This window comes from Mirounga angustirostris, unplaced genomic scaffold, assembly GCF_029215605.1.
Source record: "Mirounga angustirostris isolate CCGP_5_RB_7025 unplaced genomic scaffold, mMirAng1.0.hap1 SCAF_5, whole genome shotgun sequence".
Taxonomy (NCBI): domain Eukaryota; kingdom Metazoa; phylum Chordata; class Mammalia; order Carnivora; family Phocidae; genus Mirounga; species Mirounga angustirostris.
The window spans coordinates 138,489,423-138,517,095 of NW_026991713.1; the positions used below are offsets into that span (position 1 = coordinate 138,489,423).

At 48.9% G+C, this 27,673-nt stretch overlaps 1 protein-coding gene across 4 annotated transcripts; it reads right to left on the bottom strand.

The window, feature by feature from the left end:
- Nucleotides 1-7,468: 7,468 nt before the first annotated feature.
- Nucleotides 7,469-27,646, bottom strand: GTPBP4 (GTP binding protein 4). Of its 4 annotated transcripts, none has more exons than XM_045874504.3 (17): nt 27,494-27,646; nt 26,429-26,599; nt 23,753-23,856; nt 23,536-23,672; nt 22,265-22,365; nt 20,335-20,427; nt 19,186-19,377; nt 19,039-19,104; nt 17,048-17,137; nt 16,149-16,259; nt 13,687-13,764; nt 13,385-13,436; nt 12,919-13,019; nt 11,633-11,830; nt 10,496-10,561; nt 8,638-8,781; nt 7,469-7,902 (listed from the first exon to the last, which is right to left on the bottom strand). In XM_045874504.3, exons 1-17 carry the CDS (start codon nt 27,539-27,541, stop codon nt 7,750-7,752), a joined length of 1,905 nt encoding a protein of 634 aa, XP_045730460.2. In that variant the 5' UTR covers nt 27,542-27,646; the 3' UTR covers nt 7,469-7,749. The 4 variants fall into 4 exon arrangements, with proteins under 4 accessions (XP_045730460.2, XP_045730461.2, XP_064448220.1 ...); XM_045874505.3 differs by lacking the exon at nt 27,494-27,646 and adding an exon at nt 25,853-26,082 and having other exon boundaries at nt 26,429-26,565; XM_064592150.1 differs by lacking the exons at nt 23,753-23,856; nt 26,429-26,599 and having other exon boundaries at nt 27,494-27,592.
- Nucleotides 27,647-27,673: the final 27 nt, after the last annotated feature.

The window sequence follows — 27,673 nt, forward strand, 5'->3', positions numbered from 1 at the left end:
CATTCAGTAAATGCTCAGCCAGCGTTAGATGTTACCACTGGTGTTTTCTTAGAAGGCCTGGCTGGAACACGGGAGGATGAATGTTTTGACCTGATGAACCCCTTAGAACTCTCATCTTTTTAAAGATGAAATGAAACTTAAATTTTTATCTTAAACTGCTTGAAGTTCATGGTCTCCACACTTTGTAACTGTCTGACAGTTTAAGGGCCAGAAGTAGTCTTCTATACAACTGATTATTCTGGGGGCACCTGTGGGGCTCAGTCGGTTAAGTGTCTGCCTGGTTGTGATCCCGGGGTCCTGAAATCAAGGTCCGCTCCCTGCTCAGTGGGGATTCTGCTTCTCCCTCTGCCCCCCGCCCTCCCCTCCTGCTTGTGAGGGTTCTTTCTCTCAAAATTCTAAAAAATAAATAAAATTTGATTATTCTGTCCTCAAGCCTCTACTGGCCAGAAAACCAGAGTGTAAACCAAGACGCTGTAGGGAGGGGGCACATGTTACTGCCCTGCCTGGCCCCAGCCCCCAGCAGATGGGCACAGGCACAGAACTCAGAGGCATGTGAGCAGGCCCCTGGGCTGCACGCCACGTAATGCTCAGGTGGAGGTGGTCCTTCCATCTGCTCCCCAGGGCACACCTGCTTGATGGTTTCATTCCCCCCCAACACGGGTGGGCCCGTCTGGTGGGCATTCCCAGGGATGGGGAACCCCACTCGCTGTGTGGGTCTGGATGCCCACCCAGATCCCCCCTCTGCACATACGGGGTGTCTAGTGTCTCAGTACAGCCCGTCCCACCTCAGCTGGGTCCTTATCAGCCTAAGCCTGTACTTCTCACTCACGTGTCACAGAGTGAACTTGTGCACATTTGAATATCTTGACACAACTTTGTACCTCAGTTTCACACACTTACCTCCCACGCTTTAGACTCCCACATTTATTTTTAAGATTTTATTCATTTATTTGACAGAGAGAGCGTGCACAAGCAGGGGGAGTAGCAGAGGGAGAGGGAGAAGCAGACTCCACTGAGCAGGAAGCCCGATGCAAGACTCGATCCCGGGACCCTGGGACTATGACCCGAGCCGAAGGCAGATGCTTAACCTACTGAGCCATCCAGGCGCCCCTAGACTCCCACATTTAAATCTCTACACAAGTCTCCATATTCACATGGCCGGCTGTCTGTGACAACTCTTGTGTATTTGTTTTAAAGATTTTAAGTAATCTCTACACCCAACAGGAGGCTCAAACCCAGGACCCCGAGATCAAGAGTTAGCTGCTCCACGGACTGAGCCGGGCAGGTGCCCCTGCTCGGATATTTAAACAGGATCTCATGATTCCACGCAGACCAAGTCCCGGGATGCACCACTCTTCCTCCTCTCAGGAAATGGCAACTCTTGTCCTCCCATCACTCAGGCTAAATACTTTGCAGTCACTTCTAATTCCCTTCCCCCTCACACCCTGTATCCAATTAGTCAGTAAATCCTTTGAATTAACCCGGATTTGAACTTTGAGTCACTTTTCCTGCTCCTTTAAATCCAGACACTCCCTGGACGGCCTCCTGACTGTCTGCTCTTGCCTCTTGATATCTGTTCCCAACACGGCAGCTAGCGAGTGTCCTCTCCCTCCTCAGAAGGCTCCAGAGGAACCCCCCCAGCGGCCTGCAGGCCCTGCTGTGCCCAGCACCGGGGACCTCACGACTCCCCCGGGAGCCAGCTCTGGGCAATCCCTGGGGGTACCACACAGGCTCCCACTTAGATCTTTAAACTACTTCTTCCTAGAGAAATTTTTTTCCAGATATATCCATGACAGACTCTCACTTTTTTCAGAACTGCTCAATATTGGCCACCTCGGTGGTGCCCACTGTGGCCATTCTGTAACCCATTTCTCCCATACTTTCCCCTCCTTTTCTATCACTTAACGCCTGGGAATATGGCAGATAGCACACTTAACTGTCTGTCCACCAGGATGTGAGCTCTCTGAGGGCAGGGATTTCTTTCTTCTTCCAACTAGTTTGAAAAATTTCAAACCTACAGAAAAATGATAAGGATAGTATAACAAGTTCCCATATACCCTTGACATAGATTTGTCAATTGTGAAGTTTGCCACACGCATATCTGCTCTTGAGATATTTAGTTTATTCCAGATTTAATGACATCTTTAGCATATAGCCAAGAAGTCACTCTACATAAGCACAATCCAATTGGCACAAGGCAATTTAACACATGCAATACTTTCATCTAAAATACAGCACCTGGGTGGCTCCTGGGGGCTCAGTCGGTGGAGTGTCCGACTCTTGATCTCAGCTCAGCTCTTGATCTCGGGCTCGTGAGTTCACGCCCTACATTCAGCTCCACGCTGGGCATGGAGCCTACTTTAAAAGTAAACAGGGGGCGCCTGGGAGGCTGGCTCAGTTGGTGAAGCGTCTGGCTTGGGCTCAGGTCATGATACCAGTGGGCGGGGAGTTGGCTTCTCTCTCTGCCTCTCCCCCGGCCTTGTGCTCGCTCGCTCTCTCAAATAAATATTTTTTAAAAATAAATAAAATAAAATACAGTATCACAGAAGGAGAATTCTTCCTTTATCTTCAAGGTTTAAGAATTCATTCGACATGAGACAGATTAACAGGAAGAAAGAAAAGTTTTCTTGCGTGTGTGCAAGAGGCCCAATAAGGACCACGGCAGGCAGATTTCATACATTTGAGATGATGGGTTCATGAGGAACTCACAGGATTTACAGGGTAAGGAAAACAGGGGTTTGGGAGCGTTAATTAGGATGGAATTCTAAATAAAAATGTGGGTGGACTGAGGTAGAAGATTAGAAAAACAACAAGGTTTTATTTCTACAGTTTTCTTGGCTTCACAGGCCCCATCATTTACTTCTCAATCTGGGGCGGTGTTTTTCTGACGGGAGATTCGTGTCCTGTGTTCAGGGGACAGAGGAGGGCCTGAGGCGCTCCGAGCAGCTGTTTCCCCAGAAGCTTCGATCCAAAATGACCGGTGCGCCGGTGGCACATTCTGGGGGGGGGGGGGGGGGGGGGGAACACACCCGCCCTGGGCCCCTACAACACCTGTCTCCCCAGTGTTCTCCATCATGACTGCTCCATCCTCCCGCCCCCAAACTCCCGCAGCCACTCACACCCTTCTCTCCATCGGGTCCCCAGCCCATTTGTCTGTCACAACTCTGACTTTTTGAGGATCCCACACCAATTATTTTCCAAAATGCACTTTATTTTGATTTACCATATTGTTTCCCATGACTAGATTCAGATTAAACATTTTTGGGAAGAACATTACGTAAGTAATATTGTGAACGTGGGGCTGCCGGTATCTTTTCCATGTCCTGATTTCATTTCCTTTGGACAAATAGTAGCGGAATTACTGGGTCACAGGGTACTCCCACTCCCACAGCCCAGGACAGGGGTGCTGTCACCAATACCGCAAGGCTCAGGGGCCTGGTCCAGGGCAGACCTTGGTGCTCAGGGGACTGTTGAGGCCCTCACTGAGGCTGCAGACCTGATGGTCAGGCCCTCCCTCCGGACAAGGTCTTAGAAAAGTGCTGCCACGGGAAATGGTCCCTCTCCTTGGGCTGCCCCCAGATTGGGTGCCCCTGCTATCATTTATTCACTATCTGCATTCCCGCCGCCGTGCTCGAGGTCCAGTTGCCTTTAGAAGCCTCATTCCACACAGAGCAGGCTCCTGGCGCCTTCAGCAGTCCCCGCGCCAGCCGCCCACCCCCTTAATTGCTGCAGCTTTGAATCATGTTCTGAAATCAGGAAGCGTGAGTCCTCCACTTTATTCTTCTTTTTTCAGACAATTTCAGCTATTCTTTGAAGCTTCCATGTGAATTTTAGGATGGGTTTATTTCGACGAAAAGCATCATTGGGATTGAGAGAAGGGCTGCACCGAATCTGCAGACCACTTTGGGCGGCCCGGACAGCCGGGCGATAGCACGTCCTCCAGCCCACGAACACGGGTCTTGGCAAATGTTCATCTCTGCATTTCCTTCAGCAGTGTTATGCTTTGCAGTGAACACATCTTCCACCTCCTTGGTTAGTTCCCAAAATTTTCTTTTTCATCCTATTATAAGTGGAATTATTTTAATGTACTTCTTGGGTTGTTCCCTGTCAGTGTATAGAGACGTAAGTGATTTTTGTAGCTTGATTTTATAACCTGCAAACTTTGCTGAGTTCATTTTTTTGAGTATGAAATATTTAGAGTTCCCTACATATAAAATCATGTGGTCTGTGAACAGAGATGATTTAATTTTCTCCTTCCCAATGTACTTGCCCGCTCCGTCTTCTCATCTCCCTGCTCTGGCTAGGACCGCAGTGCTGTTGAGCAGGAGTGCCCAGCGTGAGCATGCTGGCCTTGTCCCCACCCTCAGAGGAAGTGTTCAGTCTTGCCACCGAGTGTGATGGTGGCTGTGCGCTTTCCAGAGATGGCATTTATTCTGAAGTAGTTTCCGTCTCAGTTTTTTGAGTGCTTTTATCAGGAAAAGGTATTGCATTTGATCAAATGCTCTTTCTGCATCACTGAGAAGGTCCCATGGTTCTAGTCCTTCACCAAGTTAACATGACATGTCACATCCGCACGCCGGCTGTCCTTGACTCCCAGGAACCTCATGGGCTCATGCTAAGCAATCCTTCCAACGTGCTAACGGTCGTTTGCTAGCCTTTGAGGACTTCTGTGTCAGTATTCACCAGGGACCTTGGTCTCCAGTTTCCTTGTGGTGTCTTCGTCTGGCCTCAGTATCCAGGCAATGCTGACCTCATGGAATGAGTTAGGAAACGTACCCTTCTCTTTGTTTCTGGGGAACAGATGAAGGACTGGTGTTGTTTTTTAAATGTTTGGCAGAATTCACCAGTGAAGCCACCTGGGCCAAAGCTGTTTTGTTTTGTTTTTTTTTATTATTCATGAGAGACAGAGAGAGAGAGAAAAAGGTAACATCGTGCACTGTTGGTGGGAATGCAAACTGGTGCAGCCACTCTGGAAAACAGTATGGAGGTTCCTCAAAAGTTAGAGTCCTCATAAGCCAGCAATCCCACTTCTAGGTAGAAGCCCAAAAGAATTCAAAGTAGGATCTCCAGGAGACGTGTGCACCTCACCTTCGGTGCAGAATTACAATAGCCACTAGGAGGAAGCAACCCAGCAGTCCGGAGATGGATGGATGATGGATGGATGGATGGATGAATGGATGATGGATGGATGGATGGATGGATGGAGAGATGGATAGATGGGTGGTTGGATGATGGATGGATGGGTGGATGGATGATGGATGGATGGATGGATGATGGATGGATAGGTGGATGGATGCAGAGAAGGGCATGCAAGAGTGTCAGTGCAGTCTTAAGATGAAAGAAAGCCCGGACCTGTGTGAGTGTGGATGGACCACGGGGACCCTGCATGGGAGTAAGCCATTCACAAATGGACCAGTGCTCCATGGTTCACCTGAAATATCCAAGTTTGTCAGAATCCCAGAAACAGGGAGTTGAGAGGCAGAAGCCAGGGGATGGGGAGGGATTAGTTTCATGGGGAGAGAGTTTCAGTTCTGCAAGATGTAAAAGTTCTAAAGATCTGTTGTACAGCTACGTGAATACACTTAACAATACTGAATTGTACACTTATAAATGGGTTAAGATGGTAAACTGAATGTTTTCTCCATGTCCTCACCAACACCACAGTTTTCTTGAGTGTCCATCCTGGTGGGAGTGAGCTCACATAGGTTTCATCTTCATTTCTCTGTATTAGCATTTTCAGCATTTCCTCCATTTCATAAGGTGTCTTTTACTGTTGGTTATTTCCTTTGAAGCAGAGATATTTGTTTGATATCATCCCATCTATCTTTTTGGTTTTGTTACCTGTACTTTCCAGCTCTGGAATTTTGGGGGCACCTCATTTTCCTGACTCTGCATATCTTCCTTCAGCTCTGGGTCTTTAGGATGGTTGTTTTAAACCATCTCATCCTCCTGAGACATCATTTTTTTCCTTTTTTTTTTTTTGCGAGAGAGAGCACGAGAGGGAGGAGGATCAGAGGGAGAAGCAGACTCCCTGCTGAGCAGGGAGCCCGATGCGGGACTCGATCCCGGGACTCCAGGATCATGACCTGAGCCAAAGGCAGTCGCTTAACCAACTGAGCCACCCAGGCACCCTCATTTTTTTCCTTTAATGGGCCTTACTTCCCTACTCTTTTGTATGCCTTGTGATTTTGTTGAAAACTGGACATCTGAAATCTCATAATGTGGGAATTCTGGAAATCAGAAACTCTCCCTTCACCAGAATGGCTGGATTTTGTTGTTTTAAGGGTATCACTGTGCCAGCCAGGGGTAAACACTGAAGGTCTCTGTAGTTCTTCTCTGAATACATGTCCTTCCCGGGGCATTTGTGTGGTCTTTCCAAACTCCCTTCGCATGCAGTTGCTTTTCAAAGTCCTCATCCTTAAGTGTCTGGCCCCCAGAAGAGGTAAAGCAGGAAAAAGAAACAGGCGCTGGCTCTTTAAACCCCCTGCATCTGATTCCGTGGATGGGGATTGCAAGAATGGGGTCCGTCTCTTTGTCTACACCTCTGCCATCAGAAGCACAATCAGCAATGTAAACCTAGAATCCTGATCTTTGGGGGACAAGGTCCTTAGCAGCCCCCCTGACTCACACAAGCAGCCACAGGAACAGAGGCATAAGCGCCTGCCCCGGGGCGGGGGTGGGGGATGCGTGAACACCAAAGCCAGAAGGGCCAAAATCGACCCAAGTTGCTGGATTTCCAGCCCAGCCCTTCCCAGCCCTTCAAGCCTCCAGAGACCCGGGTTCCAGAACGGTTCCGCAACTGCGACCCCCGCGAAGACGTGGGCTCCTGCCTCCCCAACACCATGTGCGTTTCAGCTTCTCTTCACCAATCTTTTTCAGCACACACACACAAGCGAAAATCTCACTTTATACCCCCGTATAGCACGCAGCACACGCTAGACACGCCCGTAAGACAACTGCCCTCCGGGGCGCGACGCTGCCCACGGCCGCCCGGGTGGAGGCGGGCACACCGGCGCGGCAGCGAGGGCGGGCTCCCGCGCCACAGTGACCTCCATTCAGGACAGCCATGGACGGGCGCGGCAGGGGGGTGTGCCTCCGGAGGGGCAGGGGCTGCTTGTGTTTCCCGGACACACACTGGGCTGCTACAGTGCCTAAGGTGACGTTTTACCCCACGGAGAAGGGCTGTTTGTTTTCAAAACAGGAGTTAGTTTATTTTCCCTTTTCATTTGGCCAAACTACAGTGATTTGTAACTAAACAAAAAAAAAAAAACCCTAAATCAACCAAAACCACTTTCTTTCAGAGGTTCATCCTGGATGAACTAGCTGGAGACAGGCTACAAGGGTACACACATCGTAGAGAAAGACTAGCTGGCGCGGCTCTCAGTAGGCACGGCTGGCAGCCTTCTGCCCGTGTCCACAGCAGAGCGGTTTCCTTCGCAAAAAAAGACCAGACACACACGAACCAAAGTTCCCTCTTGCGGAAAGATTTTTCTCCATCAAAACACACATGATGTGCACCTTTCCGGTTCGGCAGATCTGAAGTGACCAGAACTCCCTAAATGCAGAACCCGCCGTCCACTCGGAAGACCCGTGCCGTTGGGCAGCGCTGACACCTTCCCGCACCCGCGCCCCCCGCCCGAGAGCAAGCAGCCAGAGCTTCAGGTGTCCTCGCTGTCTGCGGTTTATAGGCGGTGCCCCGATCCTGGGACCCCCCCACCAGATGAGGCCAGGCACCACCCCGCCCAGCCACTACCGCCTGTCCTTTTTCCCGGCTTTCCTCTTTCCGGACAGCAAGTGCTTGGGCTTCATATCAAACACGTGTCTGTCTGCTTCTCCTTTCTTCCCCAGGCGGTTCATCTTCCTCTGAGCGTTCTTCATCATAGTCTTGGCTTTCTTCACCATCTGTAAAGCACAAGAACACACAACACACGTGAGCTCCCGAGTGTCCACGTGCCTTGTCATGACCGGTTAGCAGTCTGTCTCCACGGTCCAGATCTCTTCTGCGAGAAGTGCTGGCCAGTCTCAATCACTGCAGTCTGCCCTGGGGCCCGGGGGCTGCAGACCTCATCCCCGTGCACACAAGGATGGGAAGAACGCTCTGTCTAGACAAATCCTGTCCCTACCAGGAGCCGGAAGATTAGGCCCATAGGCCGTAATTCCCTCTTAGACAAACAAGAGAACAGAGTCAGCCCATGAAACCGTACCGCTCATATCTGACAAGTGGCAATGCTGCATTACCAAAATCCAGATTTCTAGAAGGAGATGGAAATCTCAGGCTTCCATCAAGTAAATGGTTTGCCAGTTTATAGACTTTCTCCCATACCTGAACTTTCAAAATGCCAAAACTAACCATTTTTGTCTTTATTTAATAAAAAAGTTTCAATGAAAAAGACTGTATATATCCAGTGTCTTTCCCAAAAGACTGGCCACAACTGCTCCCTGCAGGGGCTCCGGCTCCAGGTTCTGAGCACGGTGCCCTAGGACACCATGCTTCCGTCCACCCACAAGAGGACACCGCTAGGACAAGGGTCCAGAACACTGAGCTCGCCTCTCGGGGGGCACCAGCCCCACCTGTGGTCCCTGCCCTCTGAACGACAGCTGCATGGTGTGTCCTGAGCCCATATCACAGGGACTAACCTTGACGTCCCGAAGGCCAGAGACATCCCGCGGAGTCCGAGAGCAGCTGCGGCTGCCAGCTACAGACGCGGGTGGGACAGAGTCCTCCCGTTTCCTCTTCCTAGTAACGCTCCGGGACCTTCTGGCCTGGACTGCATAATGGGCCTGAAAAGCACGAATAGCAAATTCAGGGCTGTGGTCACACACACGAAATTATACCGACAGGACACGCAAGAGTTTTGAAAGACGTTATTGAATACGCTAAAGCTCTTTAACATCACATTAGTTACTGGTCAAATACTCTTTTTCACTTAACACACTGCTTGATGTTACAAATAGGATTTTTTTTTTTTTTTTTTTTTAAGATTTGTTTGACAGAGAGACACAGCGAAAGAGGGAACACAAGCAGGGGGAGTGGGAGAGGGAGAAGCAGGCTTCCCGCTGAGCAGGGAGCCCGATGTGGGGCTCGATCCCAGGACGCCGGGATCATGACCTGAGCCAAAGGCAGACGCTTAACCATTTGAGCCACCCAGGCACCCCTAAGCATCCGACTCTTGATTTTGGCTCAGGTCATGATCTCAGGGTCCTGGGATCAAGCTCAGCATGGGGTTCTGCACTCAGTGGGGAGTCTGCTTCAGATTCTCTCTGCCCTTCTCCCCACTCACACACACTCTAAAATAAATAAAAGCTTAAAAAATACATATAATATAAATAAATATATATATATATATATATATATATGCTCCAGCATAATTCATCAAGAAAAAAAAAATCAGAATTTCAAAAGTTATCTGAAATACCTTTTAATCGTTGGGCCCCCAGGAAAACAGTTCTGAACTATTTACAGCCCAAGCTCCTCTCATGTTGAGACTAAATATACCCTCATATACCTATCTGATCACTAAACTGATGCTAAGACGCTACATGAAGACTGTAGTCACCAAAATCAAAGTTCAAGTTAAAAATTAAAAAAGTAAGTTTACGTTTTTTCTCTGACATTCTATTCCAACTTGTATTTTTCCCAGACACAAATTACTTCTACTTTATTGTATATTACTTACACATCACCTTACATTCTGAGTTGATAGCAAATGAATTTTTAATTTTATTATGTTAGTCACCATATGTCATTAGTTTTTGACATACTGTTCCTTGTTTGCATGACAGCAAATGAATTTTTAAACAACCACCCCAAGAAGCCTAAGATAAACTAAGAGTTTTTACTCAAAAATTATCCTAAAAATGCTATACCACAATGGGAAATAAGTATGAAATACGAATATGGTTACAAATACATTTGCAAGAAAAAAACAGAAGGATTAAAGTCCTCTGTACAAAAAGCTGAATAAAAAGGTATAAACTGCATGTCAACCTAGATTATTTCTGTGTGCTGTAAACACAGGTGATTTTTTTTTCCTTTCTTGTTTTTGGTATTTTTCATATTTTCCATTAACCTGGAATGAAAAATGATGTAGGCACAAACACGATAAAACACTGACAAAAAGAAAAAAAAAAAAAAAGAACAAAAACCCAAAAACCCCAAACCCCACAAAGAAAAGCACACCGGGGCCGCCCCACGCTCAGGGCCACACGGAGTGTGCAAGGTGTCCCTCAAGTCTTCCTGCATCAACAAGAACAGAGCCTGAAAACAGCGCCCACACCATCAACAGGGGCCCTGGAGCCAAGTGCCCTGAGCCATCCTGAGGGGCCGGTGGATGGTGGCGGGCAAGCACACTCTCAGCACTTCCAAGCCGCTCCTCCACACACACTCCAAGTTCTCCTTTCTTCTGTAACCAGCTCCACCAGCCCCCGGGTTTCTAAGAGCCTGGTGTCCTAAGACAGAGCCGTCCATGTCCCAGGATCACCTCCACACACTTACGTTGTTTTTGTCATCCATGTCAACACCAAGACTGCGCATCTCATCCTCCAAGACTTTCCGCTGAACCTGAACATGGGGGAAAGGGATTTAAGCAAAATTACTTTTATGAATGTTTAGAAAAAAAAAATTCAAGGAAAAATGTGCCTTTTACAATGATATACATTACGTTTTTTCTAGGAATTAAAACTTTTAATTGAGCTCAGGTTTGTATTTTTGGACAAGCATTAAAACCGTGGAAACCAGCATCTCCCAGGCAGTGGCCATGTGTAAGACGACGTACGCGTCATGTCCTCGGGTTCTGCATGACTCTGCAGGGAAGTCTCTGCCTGAAGGGTTCCTGATGCTGAGGTCACATGATGTGCCCCAAGATGCAAACTCCAGCCACAGCGTTTCCTCCCAAACCCACTGAGCACCACTGGGGACACAGACGAATGTCCAGTCTACCAAGAACCACTCGTTTGCCATCTCATGAAAACAGTACTCAGACACACTAATGTCCACAGAAAAGTGTCTGGAATGTCACTGTTTCCTTTCCTCTCCTGCCACATTTTAGCTGCCTTGCACGCCATCCTATCATATCCCGCGGTCTGAGGGCGCCCACAGGACCTGGGCTCACCTGCCGCCCTGACAAGCACAGAGCAGGAGAGAAAAATACTACAAAGATGGGGCTGAGACCGGAAAGAATTCTATCATTTGACCAATCTGTGCCTAAAGTGTGACTCTCCCCGTTCTAACCAGTCATAGGAGCCAAGAAATTGCCCGAGGATTTAAGCTGGACTGGCTTAGGTTTCTGTAAACTGCAAAAGAGGAGTCCTGACTCAGAAATTAAAGAACAGGAACATGGTGACTGATGGCTTTTCTGCCACAAATCCCAAACCACAACCTTACTCTGTTCGACTGCAGAGGCTGACTCTGACAGTGCCGAACCCGAGAGTCACCAGGAAAGGGCCCCATTAGCAGAATGCAGCAGACCAGAGCTCAACACACCTCAAACGCTAGGACATATCAACAAAACAAAGTCAGTGCAATCCCATGGCCACAGCCACATTTAGGTTGAAATGCTGCACTTAGCAATGACTGTATGAGAATCCAGCACCGCAGAGGCCAGTCCTGGCGCTCTGGATACACAGAACTTGCCTTCTTAGCGGTCCGAGGCATCCTGGGGCCCTGTGTGTTCTTCTCCTTGGACTGCAGAATTTTCAGTTTCTTTTTTTCCCGAATTTGCTTCGCCAGCTGGCGGATCTCCCCCATCTCTTCGTCCTCACTGTCAGACTCGCTGTCATACTCCCCCGCTGCTGTCCTTAGCTCTTCCTCTTTTTCTAACTCTTCCAGTTTCTTTAAAAAGAATTGTCATTAAACACAACAACGAAAAACTCTCAAGCGTAGCAATGTTCCCGCGGGAACTCGGTTCCCCTCGGCCTTGCAGGGGGCGCTGAACGCCTGCGCCCGGTCCCGCACAGGAATGCCCAAGAGCTCACCTCCCAGCAGTGAGCCCACACGCCCCGTGAGCTGTCCTGTGCTGTTTCTTTCTCTTTACCAACAATTACTGCAGACGTCAAGGTGAAATATACAGACATCACCTCACGCCCCAGCACTACCCCCTACCCTACACACACGAGAACACTTCCTGCGGAAAAACTAGGAACTTACCATTGTGAGCTGATATGGGATTACGACATCCCCTTTATCCGTTCTAAGGCCATCCCCAAACACAAATGCCCCTGCTAGCTACACAGTTTAGGAGAAACAAGTTATGGTCACGCCTGGCTGGCTCAGTCTGTGGAGTGTGCGACTCCTGATCTCAGGATCCTGTGTTCAGGCCCCACGCTGGGCGGAGAGATTACTTAAAGGAGCCCATGACAGGGTTCCTGGGGCCAAGAGTGTGGGCCTCAGTGTGCAAATGGAGGGGCCTGCCCAGCAGAGCACCCTGCAGATTGAAAATGTAAATGAAGGGCAGCATTTGGGAAGGAGTAGGAAATGAGGGAGCACTGACAGGAAATACTTGTATCTTTTCAAAAACCTCGACCAAGGAGAGAGGGGCGAGACAGCAACTAACGGAGGACACAGGGTTTAAGAAAGGTTCTGTTTTTTAAAGAGGAACCCGCTAAGGAACAGCCAATAGGAGGAAGCCACCACTGAGAAGAAAAGCTCCAGGAGACGAGAACAGGTCAGGTCGGAGGACAGGGAGCTCATGGCCCAGAGTCCACCTGCCCCACGAAGGAGGCCGTGTCTCAGAACAGAGAGAAAGCAGAGTCCTGGGGTCTCCGGGACCCTCGGTACGAGCAGGCTGCTGGTGACGGGGTGGGGAGGCTCGCGATGTAGAAGGAACACGGGTGACAAGTCCAGGTAGGTCAACAGCCGTCCTGGTACCTTCACGGTCACATAAGGAATAAAAATCACACAATTTAGCAAGAGACACAGACCTGCAGGATGTCGGGATCAATATAATCAGCTACGTTATGGCCTTCCCAGATTTCAGGTATCTTATCGTATTTCTCAGAGGAGTTCATCAGATCCCAGTACTCTAAAGTAGAAAAGAAAGGTTAGGTTTACTGTAGTTTTTAATACCTTCAACCACGTCTCTCCAGGAAAATAACAGAGCACTTGCATCCAACGCCCCAGCAAAGAAACACATGCCCAGGGTCACACAGCGTCTCAGGACCACAGGCCTAGAGCGGGAGGTGAAGGCAGGGGCGGCAGACCGTCAGCAGCAGTGGCCTGCAGCACGCCAGCTAAACACCACCCTCCTGGAGCCCCCAAAACCACCCGCAAGAAGCCTCAAGCCGAGCCGCACACAACCTCGTCCCTAAGAAAGATTAAGGCACAGCTGCAGGGCGCGCGGGCACTGAAGCCCTCCCGCAGCTTCCTGAGCCGGACATCCGCCCTTACTCTGAAGGTCCAAAACATAATCGTCTCCCAGCTCCACTTCAAGGTCTCGTTCCTGCAACGAAGGGGCAGAGCACTCCCATCAGCTCTTGCTGGCCCCTCCTCGCCCCCGGGAGACGACCTCTCCTCCAACCCGCCAGCCCATCCGTGTAACGCCCGTGCGGTCCAGCTCCCATGTCCCGGGGGCCCCACCACTCACGTCCACGCTCGCCGAGCCTGACAGCACAGGCCCAGATGCCCTCAGTGTCATGTCCCGTGCCCGCCCTGGGCACACGCAGCCTTCTGCACCGCTGAAGCAGACCTACCCGTTTCCTCCTGGGCTCCCCAATGTCCATTCTCTTCCTGCGTGCCACCACTCCCTCGGGGATGAAAGGGGGCCTCTCCTGAGGGGACACCACCAGAAAGAGTTCCGTGAAATGCCTTGCTGAATACAAAAGGAACATAAAAGCGAAAAACCAGAGGCACACTCCCCCTCTGCAAAGCCAGACCAATTCCAAACCAGCAGATGACTATGTGGGGGTGCAGGGCCAGCTGGGCAAGGAAACAGAAAGACTCCATAGCTGATCCAAAGTTTATTTCTATTTTTTTTTCTAAAGATTTTATTTAAGAGAGAGAAAGAGAGAGCACAAGCAGGGGGGAGAGTGGCAGGCAGAGGGAGAGGGAGAAGCAGACTCCCGCTGAGCAGGGAGCCCGACGTGGGACTCGATCCTGGGACTCCAAGATCATGACCTGAGCTGAAGGCAGACGCTTATCCAACTGAGCCACCCAGGTGCCCTCCAAGGTTTATTTAGAAAAAATAAACACCAAAATTCTCGAGAAAAATTACAAACAAAAGAGCAACACAGAAGAAACAAAGCAGACGAAAGCAATCTAGACAGAAACCCAACACACAGGAGAATTTAATGGAAAGATACAGGATTCGATCATCAGTTTTGAGATAAATGACAACATACCTAGGTAGCTGCCTGCTTCCCAAGAACAAAACAAATGCAAGACTGAGCAAAAACTTCTGTTCAAAACAGGTAAAATTAAAAAAATGAAACCATTCAAGTATAGAAAAAAATACTTTTAAAGAATATTTTTGGGGGTGCCTGGGTGGCTCAGTCGTTAAGCGTCTGCCTTCGGCTCAGGTCATGATCCCAGGGTCCTGGGATCGAGCCCCACATCGGGCTCCCTGCTCTGTGGGAAGCCTGCTTCTCCCTCTCCCACTCCCCCTGCTTGTGTTCCCTCTCTCACTGTGTCTGTCAAAAAATAAATAAAATCTTTAAAAAAAAAAAAAAAGAATATTTTTGGAATGAATGGTAGGCCTTTCTGTGCATAACCAACAGTCGCAAAAAAATATCAATATTAGCTAATAACATATATTTAAAAAATTAAGTATTAAATAGCATATTAAAAACGTGTAATCTGAGACTGAAAAAGGAAACCCAAGTCAAAAAGCCAACCAAAGAACTAAAACAGCAACAACAACAACAAAAAAACCCCGGGGTGCCTGGGTGGCTCAGTCGTTAAGCATCTGCCTTCGGCTCAGGTCATGATCCCAAGGTCCTGGGTTCAAGCCCCACATCGGGCTCCCTGCTCGGCGGGAAGCCTGCCTCTCCCTCTCCCACTTCCCCTGCTTGTGTTCCCTCTCTCGCTGTCAGATAAATAAATAAAATCTTTAAAAATAAAAACAAAAAATCCTACAGAACATATGAGAGTCTGATATCCTTTACAAAAAAACTATACATTAAATGAATAAAAGATAAATCACCTAAAGAACAGGCCAATAAGCTCATGAAAAAAGCTTGCCTGAAAGGGCACCCGGCCGGCTCAGTCGGTGCAGCATGCCAACTCTTGATCGCAGGATTCTGAGTTCAAGCCCCATGTGTACAGATTACATAAAAATAAAATCTTTAAGAATAAAAAAATGCTGGGACGCCTGGGTGGCTCAGTCAGTTAAGCGGCTGCCTTCAGTTCAGGTCATGATCCCAGTGCTCTGGGATCAAGTCCTGCATCGGGCTCCTTGCTCAGCAGGGAGCCTGCTTCTCCCTCTGCCTGCAGCTACCCCTGCTTGTACTCTTGCTCACTCTCTCTCGCCCACGCTCTAACAAATAAATAAAATCTTTAAAAAAAAAAAAAAGAATAAAAAAATGCTCGCATGGGCTATTCATGAAGGAAATTCCAGCAGTGGGACACTCAGCATCAAAGATCTGGGAAACACACAGCATGACCCAGGAAGGGTCAACTCAACTCCCTACCGTAAAATTCACTCTATGTATACATCTGCAATTAAAAACAAAGACTTATGGATAAAGATGTGCAGCTAAGCACTGTAACAGCAAGAAAACCAACAACAAAAACTTTTTCTTAAAGACTGATTTACTTTAGAGAGAGAGCACAAGTGGGAGGAACAGGGAGAAGAACAGAGAATCTCAGAACCCCGCTGAGTGCTGACCACCACCCCGCCCGGCCCCGGGGCTCGATCCCATGACCCTGAGGATCAGGACCTGAGCTGAAACCAAGGGTTAGATGCTTAACTGACCGCGCCACCCAGGTGCCCCAGCACAGAAAAAATTTTAAGGAATGTTGATTCTATAAAATATGCTTACACACCAGAAAGACATTACTAAGCGCCTCTGGTGGAGTGAGCAGCAGACGCTACCTCTGCACTTGTGTACGTCAGGACACACGTCTGCAGGTGTCGTGGGCGTGAGTGTGCACAGCACCTGTGAGCCCCGAGTGAGGCAGGTGCCGGCTCGCAGGCTCTTGGGAAGGCCAACCTCACCTTGTCGTCTCTCTTGTTCGGCACAGCCAGATGCAGCCTATTGAGCACCTCGTTCACTTTATTTCCTTTCATTTTGGTTTCAACTCGATGAGCCAGGAGCCTGTCACAAGCCTGAGGTAAGGAAACAGGGCCAGACTCACAAGGCATCCTGCCTTCTGGTCTGGAGGCGGGGGTGTGGGACAGGAACCAGAGCCCCCCCGCTCACCAGCAGACTGTGTTCCAAAGCTTTGGACCCCGCTACATGCTTTTCCTCAGGAGTCACAGTGGCTGGTGCTGTCCTGGGGATCACCCCGAGGTCCACGTAACCCCTCGGGGCAGACTGCACGTTCAGGGGGGAACAGGCCCCCTTCCCAGGCCAGCCCAGGCTGGGGCAGCACCCCGAGGCAACACTCCACAGCCCTTCCAGGCCTGCCCCCCACCACGAGCAGCCCTCATGCTGTGCCCCCAGCCAGGTCCATAACCCCCCTCGGACTCTGACTGGAGCACCAGAGCCGAGTCAACCACAGCATCAAACCCGCCTTTCTTTCTATTTCACATAAAAATAACGTAAGCGATCAGAATCACATGTGAAACCTAAAGGAAAGGTCTCTCTCCATGCTCCTTTTGCTCCTTCGACTTCTACACAAGTTCGTGACAGGACAGCTCCCACAGCCATCCTGACAGGTCAGGATGGACAGCAGGCGGTGGATGAAGCGAAGCCACCCGTGCGGGAGTCGGAGTGTCCCCTCAAGCCCCACATTCAACTGGGCGGGTGGGGACCAGGCTCAGTGCTGTGCACACACTCTCCCGCCTGGCCGCCGCGACGGCTCCCTGCCCACGACACCTGCAGAGAACGCTTCCATCCCCACAATGGACTCCTCTGACCACAAAGGCGATAAAGGGATGGATGAAGCACTGACCTCTGTTTTCACTTGAATAACCCCTTCCTCCGTCAGGGTGCTAGTCTCAACCACAGGAAATCCTGCAGCCTGCAAATCTGCAAATATTTTCTGGGAAGACAAAAGAAAAACGAAAGAGCATTATTTATTTCCACCTCCCCACGAACAAGTCTTACTGTTCTTCATACGGGTACCATAAATGCTAGTTAGCACGTCCATGGTTCGTTTCTAAATTCTTCTAAAGGACATTTCCCCCAAATGCTGATCTCTCCCTACATTCTTCTGCGATTAAGAAAATACCCATTACCGGGAAGATCAAACCAGACTACAGAAGCAAACCAGAGGCTCCCTGGAACATTCTTCTGTAAGACGTCATCTTCTAAAAAGAAACCCAGCAACATCAAGCTACAGAATTTTTTTTTTAGTATATTTTCAACGCTATTTTTAAAGAAAACATTTGGCCTCTACAACCTAAGAGAATTCCTTACAAAACAACACAGAAACATATAAATCATTCCGATTTGGAACGAGGGGCTTCGCTTGTGCACCTCGTCACCAGCGCTCCCTCGTCCAGACACAGACGTCAACCCTGTGACGGGAAAGCTTGTCACAAACAAGTCCAGCACAATCACTTCGGGGTTCCACTTACCAGGGAGACTGCTCCCTCCCCCGCAAAGAGCAGTGGTCTTGGGGACACTGTGGTCTGACTAGCCTCTGAGCTCACAGTGACCCTGTTCATCGCACATGAGACAGGCAACAAGCCAGAGCCTCAGGCACACGGCCACGCCATTGGGTTAACCTGGCAGCACCATCGCGATGGCATCCACTGCCCACGTGCCTTCCAATTTCGTTCAATCTGCCTATCGAGGCTGCTGACGAACCACCCAGGGCTGCAACTATTAGCACCAGTGACGGCAGAACGGAGACCACACCCCCGTCACTGTGGGCACATGGCGGGATGGCGGGGCCTGGGCAAGCCTGACCTCGAAGCCTGAGCAGTTGGCTCAGCCTAACCTCCGGGCTTCACAGCTTAACCCTCATCTCCCCTTTCAGCGCAAGCACCTAAAAACCAGGATCACTTAGTAGGGACCTGGGTCCTCTCCAACCCAAGCGAATTCTCTAATGTCTGTGCGTACCTAGTTAGTAACTGAATGAACATGCTGTGGTGCCCGATATCCAGCATAGCTGTTTAAAAAGCCCTCCCTCTTCGCAAGTATGACATGTCCAACTAGTACAAGACAGAGGCGCTGGGAAGGGACGGCACGCCACCCCCTGGAGACCCTCCATGTTGAGCTGGTCAGTGACACGCACTCCAGGAGATGGGGCCACAGTGAGGTTATTCTAGTACCTGCTTCTCCAAGCTCCAGGGTGACCCACCCCGGGGGGCGCCTCCCAGGCTCTGACCCTGCGGGCCTGGGTGTGCCCAAGAGTCTGAGAACCTCTGCGCCAGTGTAAACTTTCTCCAGGGCTGCAGGGTGAGCTGTGTGGAGAGGGAGGGCTAACCACCCAACCTGCCTCTAGAAAATACAGCGAACACTCTATACTCCCTGTCCTGGCAAGTTTACAGATGCTCCTCCTACTTCACTCACTCACTCACCTCACTTCCCAAACTCATTTCCCCACAAGTCTGTGCAGCAGGTACATGACACCCACGGAACCCTCCTACCTACAGCCCTACTCTGCAGGTGCTGCTCAGTGCACCGGGGCTCGAGGCCTGAAGAGGCAAGGCCTGTGTCAAAGTGCTGTGTGTGCCCTAAGGCACCAAGGTTAAGACCTTCCATGGGTTAACTGTGCCATCCTGCTGAACGCACGGGTATTCCCACAGCCTCGAAGGCAGAGCAGAGCTCAGGGAAGGCCAGGTTTAGTCTGCCACCAATAAACCAGTGAGGATACTACCTCAACTGTAGAATAAAAACACGGACTAGTATTGCTAAAATTCCTTCTAACCTCTGGTGGTCTGAAATAAGATTTGGAATTAGCTAAGAAATACCCAAAACATTAAGGTGATTTACCTGATCTTCCTCAGAAAGTTCAGCTATCCTCTTCACATCGCATTTGTTTGCTACAACTATAAGAGGCTGCAACAGGGAAAACAAGTAATGAAATAATCATCCTCACAGTGCAAGTTATAAACCGAAAGTCCTCGCTCCCACCTGTACCTTGTTGATAAAGAGAGGTTTGATGTTCTGGAAGAGCTCTAGCTGCTCCTTCAGCCCGTGCCCACACTGCTCAGACAGGTCCATCACGTACAGAACCGCGGCACGCAGGTGAGCCAGGGCTGTGATGGCCTGCATCTCAATGGTGTTCCGATCCTCCAAAGGGTGGTCCAAAATCCCCGGAGTATCTACAACCTAACGGTCAGACGTGATACTCGAGAGCATACACACCCACAAACCTCCTGTCCAGCATATCAACGCCCACACCAGCCCTCAGAGAACCAGTACATAAAATGTAGATCTCCCAACTGACCATAATCAGATAAGCTTTAAATATGAAGACAAAAGGGGGGATGAGTGGACCCCGCAGAGCTCACTGAAGAACTAGCCAATGGGACGCCTGGGTGGCTCAGTTGGTTGAGCGACTGCCTTTGGCTCAGGTCATGATCCTGGAGTCCCGGGATCGAGTCCCGCATCGGGCTCCCTGCTCAGCAAGGAGCCTGCTTCTCCCTCTGACCCTCCCCCCTCTCATGTGCTCTCTCTCTCTCATTCTGTCTCAAATAAATAAATAAAATCTTTAAAAAAAAAAAAAAAAAAAAAAGAACTAGCCAATGACCTGGAGAAAAGGACTCCTCTTTTTCCCCTTTTTGATATATGCCAAACTATGCCAAACACGGTGCTTGAGCTCCTGAGCCAGACATCAAGAGCCACGCGCTCTGAGCCAGCCAGGGGCCCTAACAGAGCAGAACAGAAGAGCAACTGGGAAACTCTCCCATGTGTTAGGAACAACCTCATCGTTTATGAAATGAAATTCTACTGTAGAAACTGCTCCATGCTTTTAAATGGCTAATAAATGTCATTTATAATGACAGGGTCAGCAACGACAACAAGGAGACTTGTTTCTTCGGAAGTACCACTGTTAACATAACACAGGCCACCCGCTGTCTCCCGAGAACTGCCCTGAGGGCAGCCGGGGAGCTCAGGGGAGTTTTCTCTGCAGGGGTGTTCCTGGTGACCTTGAGAATCTCTCCCACCTCCTCCGAGTCTTTCCCTAAGCCCACTGGGAATTAGGGAGACACTCTAGTTCTTTAGGGATCCCCAAAATCAAATCCCGTTAACAAGAGCTCTATGTTTAAAGGTGGGAGCGCTCACCTGCCAACGCAGATACTTATAATCCATGTGCCCCACAAACAGAGACTTGGTCGTAAACGCATAGGGCTGGACATCCACATCGGCTCTCGTCACCTAAAACAAAACAATCATAACACCAACAGTTACACAAGTTCCTATTTCCTCTCAGAGGTCTGTGTGGCACCTATGGGTTATAGAGATGAATGATTTCGGCATTAAAACAAAACAAGACCAAACAAGGAGAGAGACCTGGCATGATTACGTTGCTGAGGACCGAAGCTGCTGCTCTCTGATGGACGGACTCCATCCACTTCCTCCCGCCACCAGGCCAGGGCAGTGACAGTCCCCATCAGATACTAGGGAGGTGGGGGGCCAGTACTTGGGAGAGTGTCCGTCAGCTTCTGCTCTGATCCACCCCGGCCCCAACAAACTTGCTGTGCAGACAGAAACACTCTGTACCTGCACGGCTGATATGGGGCCCACCAGCCACACATCCGCCAACTCTCGACATGCAGTCAGTGCAACCGAGGGCCTCAACTGTTTACTATTTCATTGTAAGGGATTAAGTGGCCACTGGCTCGCAAGCGTTCGAGCCGTGAGCTCGGACACCGCAAAGCTTCAGCCTATCATGTCAGCACAACTTGGGGACAAAATAAAGACCTGCAAATAGGGTCAAAGTGGAAGTGTTCCTGGCAGCAACATTCACACATACGTAACTGCTGTTGTTTGGCACCTGAGCTCCTGCTGGTTGTGAACTGACATTTTACATTATTTATTTATGAACCAACCTTTTATTTTCCTTTAAAGATTTATTTATTTTAGAAATAGAGTGTGCACCCAAGAGCACAAGTGGGAGGGGTGGAGGGAGAGAAAGAGAATCTCAAGCAGACCCCACAGTGAGCAGGAGCCTGACGCGCACAGGGCTCAATCTCATGACCCTGAGATCATGACCTGAGCAGAAATCAAGAGTCAGACCCTTAACCGACTGAGCCACTTCGGCGCCCCTTAAATGCTTTTTCTACTCTGTTCAGGTCCCTGAAGCTCAGCTAAGTTGTCTTGAAGGACCGAGTTACTAAATAGTGTCCTCAAGTCCGAATTAATAAACTCACCCAAGTAAAGAGCAACTCAGCCACTCCCCACAACGTGGACCAAATACTTTACGTGAGAAGTGTCCCATCAAGCAAGGTGACACCCACGAAATACCTCACGAAGTCCAATTCAGCAAGTGCCGCCTGTCAGTCGGCACCAGCTCTCCTGGCGCTCCCGCTCCCAGCCTAGGCTCTCTGTGTAACAAACCCCAACTGGAATGTCTCGAATCCCGAACAAGCTTACGGAACACGTACCAGAACACACGATGTTTTCCGTAACAGCAATATAAATGTGGATTCAGACAGACACAATCCTCCCCTCGAGTAAAGGGCTGTGCACAGCGAGGGGCAGTACTGACTCAAGGACTCACTGGCCGGCTGTCCTCCAACCCACAGGGACAGGACACAGCAGCCCTTGGGCCTCAGGTCCTTGGTCACTTGTTAATGCCAGACACAGACTAACCTTAATTTTCTTTTTTTTTTAGATTTTATTTATTTATTTGAGAGAGAGAGCACAGAGGCAGAGGGAAAAGGAGGCTCCCCACGGAGCAGGGAGCCCGATGTGGGGCTCGATCCTGGACCCTGAGATCATGACCTGAGCCAAAGGCAGATGCTTAACCAACTGAGCCACCAAGGTATCCCTAACCTTATTTATTTTTTTAAATTTTATTTATGTATTTGAGAGAGAGAGAGAGGGAGGGAGGGAGCACACACACAAGTAGGGGGAGAGGCAGAGAGGGAGAAGCAGGGTCCCCGCTGAGCAGGGAGCCCAACGTGAGACTCGATCCCAGGCCCCTGGGATCATGACCTGAGCCAAGGCAAACACTTCACTGACTGAGCCACCCAGGCATCCCCAAACTAACCTTATTGATGAAGCTGGACTTGCCAACATTCGGGTATCCACATAGGAGCAGGGTCCTTGTATTCGGGTCAATAGTTGGCAGACGGGACAGATGCTGCCGCACTGTGAGAAGTTCACATTACATATGCTTTATTTCATAAGAACAATGGAGAAAGTCAAACTTGGCCCCCCTGCTCGGCGGGGGACCTGCTTCTCCTCCCTCTCCTACTCCCCCTGCTTGTGTTCCCTCTCTTGCTGTGTCTCTGTCAAATAAATAAATAAATAAATCTTTTTTGGTTTGTTTTTAACAAACATCAGGGAGAAGCAGGCTCCCCGCGGAGCAGGGAGCCCAATGCGGGGCTCGATCCCAGAACCCTGGGATCATGAGCTGAGCTGAAGGCAGACGCTTAACGACTGAGCCACCCAGGTGCCCCTAAATAAATAAATCTTAAAAAAAAAAAGATCAGACAAAACAGATCCTTGGAAGCACTGTCAAAACAGTCAAGTCCGACAACTTGTTACAAATTATTTGCAAGATGGGGGGGCGGGGGAAGAACAAAACACAATGACTTAAAAACATCTGTAGCATAAAAATATACATAAAAAGGCATGTAACTGTTTCATTAGAGATACTACACTAATTCAGGACTGTCCTCTTAAAATAAAACAATCATGTAATGAAACTGGAGTAGCAATTTCATGCTAACACATACTGCAAAGCTTTTCTTTTTTAAAGATTTATTTATTTGAGACAGTATACATGCATACACTGGACTGGGAAGGGCAGAGGGAAAGAATCTCAAGCAGACTCCCCACTGAGCACAGAGACCAAAAGGGGCTTGATCCCACAACCCTGAGTCATGACCTGAGCTGAAACCAAAAGTCAGACACTTAACTGACTGAGCCACACAGGCGCCCCATATTGCAATTTTTGGGGGAAAAAAAAAAAAAATTTTTTTTTAAATTTATGTCAATAGGTTAAAACTATGGGTCATTTTATTTTTTACATATTTCCTTGGTATTTTTCCTGTGACTTATAATGTATGTGCCTTATGTATGAAATATGAAAAACAAATTCTCTTAATAGTACTAATAATTTATAAGCATTTTAACTGCTAGCTGCTTTTTCAATAGTAACTAGCCTGTCAGAAATTCTCATGGGCTAGGTGGGGAAAAGTAATTTGACCCTGTTAGGTCTAAAATAAAACAAATATTCCAAAAATGCGTTCTTGACAAGAATCAAGTAGCATAACAGCACACTAAACAGTGTTCTTGCTTATGTATCACAGGTACCTTGCTCCAAATATTCCAAACTCTGCTTCTGTCTCCTGATGATCGTGCACATCCGCCCGAGGGCCGCGCGTTTCAGCTGCTTGCAGCGGTAGAGAGAGTCTCCGTACTTCATGAGCCGCACGTAATCTTTAGCCACACTTAAATAAAAACAAATATATGACATGTTTTTCACTCTGGACAATAATTTGAAAGATACTGTATTAAGAAAATACCTTACTTGTCCACCAAATTTTTGGCAATATTTATTTGTCCTAGAGCCAACTTGTAATGATCCTTGTCATAGAGAATGTTCATCAAATCAGCATAAAATGGATGGATATCCTAAAACAGAAACAAATTGGTCTTTTGGCACAGGTTTCTCATCCCAATGTGTCAACAATACTTGCAGAATAATTTCCTAGGGAAATACATCCCACCTTTCCTCTCTCCTCAAACCCCCGGCATCTTCTCCCCAGCCCTCTCTCCTGACTGATGACTGCTTAGCTCTCTGAGAAAACATCTAAGTGAGCTCAGGGGTCACTTCTGTCTGCCCACCTGGCCTGGGCCCAAGACTGTGCCCCCTTCACCCCATCCACAGACCCAGCCAACTCTCCATTTGTGCACAAGAGTCCTCCCCCACTGCTCAAGACCTGAATCCAGGCCTGCAAACATGCTGTCACCACCCCCCCAAATCTAAAAGTCTGCAAGCCCCCTTGAACCCACAATCCTTCTACTCCTTTGCTACCCTCTTCGCTCTTTTCTTCCCTTACACCCAAGTTAGTCAGGATTGTCTCTACCAGTCCATCAAAACAGCTCATCAGATCAGCCCCTCCCCGAACTCCTTTCATCTTTGCAGAGCTCTGCACAGCAGACAGCTGGGCACTCACGCTTCCTGATGCTTTCTATTCAACTGGACTCCGGGACCGACTCTGCTCTTGCAGGCTCATGCTCCCACCCAACACTCAACATTAGGGTTCCCAGGAACACTCTTCTCTCCACACTCACGTCCTGGGTGACCTCGCATGGATCTAAGTGCACAGACATCTTCAGGCCAGACCTCTCATAAAGTTCCAGACCACATGCACTTCTGTGTGACGTCTTACCCACATTTTGATCAACACATACAAACCGCCATCCTCCTCCCCAAACCTCCCCCCGTTCCCGTGTGGATGGATGGCCACTCCACTGTCCAAGGTGCTTCGGGCCACACCTGTGCTGTGAGCAAACCCATTAGCTCTTCCTCCCCAGCACTCAACTCTTCACTGCTGCCAGCTGCTAAACCCAGTGCACCAACCTTCCCAGTGGCCTCCTACCCCACGGGCCACTCATCCTCTAAAAGCTAAGTCAAAGCTCGGCACATCCCAGGCTCAACCTGGAAGGCTTAAGACAGAACTCAAGCCCTGCACGGCTCACTACCTCACTGCCCTCAGGCCTCTGCTACAATCTCCCTGCTCTCCTTACGCATCTGACACACTGCAGATTTCCACGCTTACCGTCTTTCCCTCACTAGACAAGCACAGGGCCTCTATGACTGCTGTGCTCCCGGGGCCTGAACAGAATTCGAGACATGTCAGTCATGCTGCGAACGCAGCTACTATAACCTCCTACTCTAAAATTCTTCTCAGATAGCTAACTCTAGTTTAAAAAATGCGGGGGGGGGGGGGGGGAGGGGGCACCTGGGTGGCTCAGTAGGTTAAGCATCTGACTTGATTTCAGCTTAGGTCATGATCTCAGGGTCGTGGGATCGAGCCCCACATCCACACTGAGTGTGGAGCCTGCTTCAGATTCTCTCCCCCTCCCCGAACCCTCAAAAAAAAAAAAGGGGGAATAGAATGTTCACAAATTTAAACTTCTACTGTATAAAAAAATACCAAGGATGAAGAAAGATAAAACTTCTTACAAAGAACTACAAAAATCTGGTACTAATTAGTTCACAGCATTCTGTTTGCTCAGATCAGGTGTTTTCAAATATCACACCAGTTTCCAATAATCTCATTCTTTTGCTTCCTTCCAGGTAATTTCTAAGGTACCCACCCTTTCCCCAGCAACTATTCATGTGTTCAACTAGCCTCTACTTAGCACCTGTAGCATGCCTGGGAGACACATGGAAAGTGCATACCTGTCTGCTAGCAGAAACCTCTATACTTATTTTAAGCACATCTGTAATTGTTTAAACGAACCACTGTCACCTTAAATATGAAAGAAACTCTTGTCACATAAACCACCTTTTCTCCTCTGCCTTAACCTAGCTTTACGGACTGTTTTGGGACAGTGGCAAATTTAGGTTCTCACCCTGTACTGCTGCCCCTACCCCACATCCTTCACCACCTCAAATCACCTTGCAGCGGTGGGGTAAGCAGGGTCTGCTCTTGCTTTCTACAGCTTCATCAACAGCAAACTCGACTATGCTGTCAGCGACGATTTCAACTGTTTTGGCTCAATGCACAAATCAAAGCTCCCCCACACAATTTCTTCTCACTGACCATCACTGGCTGATGAAGCGACAGGATCACAAACAGTGGTGGACCTCAGGCCACTGATGTAACTTGAGGCCCCAGGAAAAGGAACCTTGGAAAGAGGAAGGAGAGGAAGCCCACGTAAGCTGGTGAGCTGCCAGATTCAGAGTGCACAGCTTTGAGAGAGCTTGGGTTGGCACCTCAAGCCTCGAAGTGACAGAGAAAGCCTGAAGAGACAGCTCCAGGCCCTCTTATATGGGGTTTGGCAGGGGGAAAGGAAGAATACTAAGGAATCAAAAAACCTGTGCTCTGTTCCCAGCTTTGCCACTAACTCACAAAGTCTGACAAGTGAATCATTTTGTTTCCTTCCTTATTTGTCAGGTAAGTACACAAACTGGCTAGAAATACCAATTATCTGATGGCTTACATTTATATTACTGTGTCCCCGAGTCACTTACATCCAATTTGGGGAAATCTGTTAGAATCTGTGAGAGTCTGTCATGGTAATTCTGTTGAGTAAATTTGACTTTCCTCATATAAAAATGTCTAATGCGATGAATTTGGTAATGTTTATGGATAACTGTTGGAGTCTTCCGTTGAGTCTTCGATAACGTCAGGTCAATAAAGTCCTGCAATTAAATAAGACACAGTACACCAAAAATGTCTACTTTTTATCCACTTATCTGAAACCCTCTCAAAAGACTAACAAAGGTACCACATGTTTTCAACTACAAACACTTTTTCTAACTAATCTTCAATCTTTTATATTCAACTCTGATCATGTTCATAGTTTCTGGCCTTTAACAAACACTTAGCAAATGGCTACCAAAATAAATTTTATCCCACACTTTCTTGATGTTACCTTAATTTCCAAACACCCAGGGCCCTCTGAAACTAGTCAGGTAACTCAAGCATAACTCAGAAAAAACATTAAAGAGAAAAAATCCTGCAATTTCAATTTGCAAATCTTTGACTTTGAAAGTATATAAAACAACAAGTAAAACTAAAATTCACTGCATATAATTTCCTAAGATGTGAAAGTCACTGAGAATATAAACTCTTGCTTGAACTGCCCAGTGCAGAGACAAGCGGACAGGCGCCCACAACACTGTCAGTAACAGGAGGGACACAGACTTCAAGCCTGGAGGCCTGTACCCCCCTCTCCATCTACTGAATTCTATGAATCCTTAAGAGGCTCCTTCAAAAACATCTACTTCATAAAGTTTCTCGACTCCCCCACCCCCTCCTCTCTGGGGAGGATCCCAAAGTCTGCAGAAGGTCTCTAACCCAGAGGAAAGGACCCCAACGCCGGAGGGAAGGACCCTAACGCCTGAAGAAGGCCCCTCAGTGTCCGGCGGGGAACCGCTAACCCTGGAAGGCCCTAATCTGGGGACGACGTGGCTTAAGAAGGGGGGCCCGCCGGAGGAGGCGACCCCTGTCCCATCCCAGAATTACAGGCTCGGGCTTTCCTGGCGACCCGGCAGGGGAGAGGCGACTGCGGACAAGCCCTCGCGGCCGCCTACCTTGGCGGACGGCACCACCGTGATCTTCTTGAAGTTGTAGTGCGCCATGCCGGCGATCAGCCACGAGGGACCGGGAGCAGCGGACGTGCGGGCGGGACTTCCGCTGGCGGCGCGTCACTTCCGGGTGCTCCCTGTATCCGCAGGCACAGCTTCCGTGTGTCACGGCGCCCCCGTCCGGCC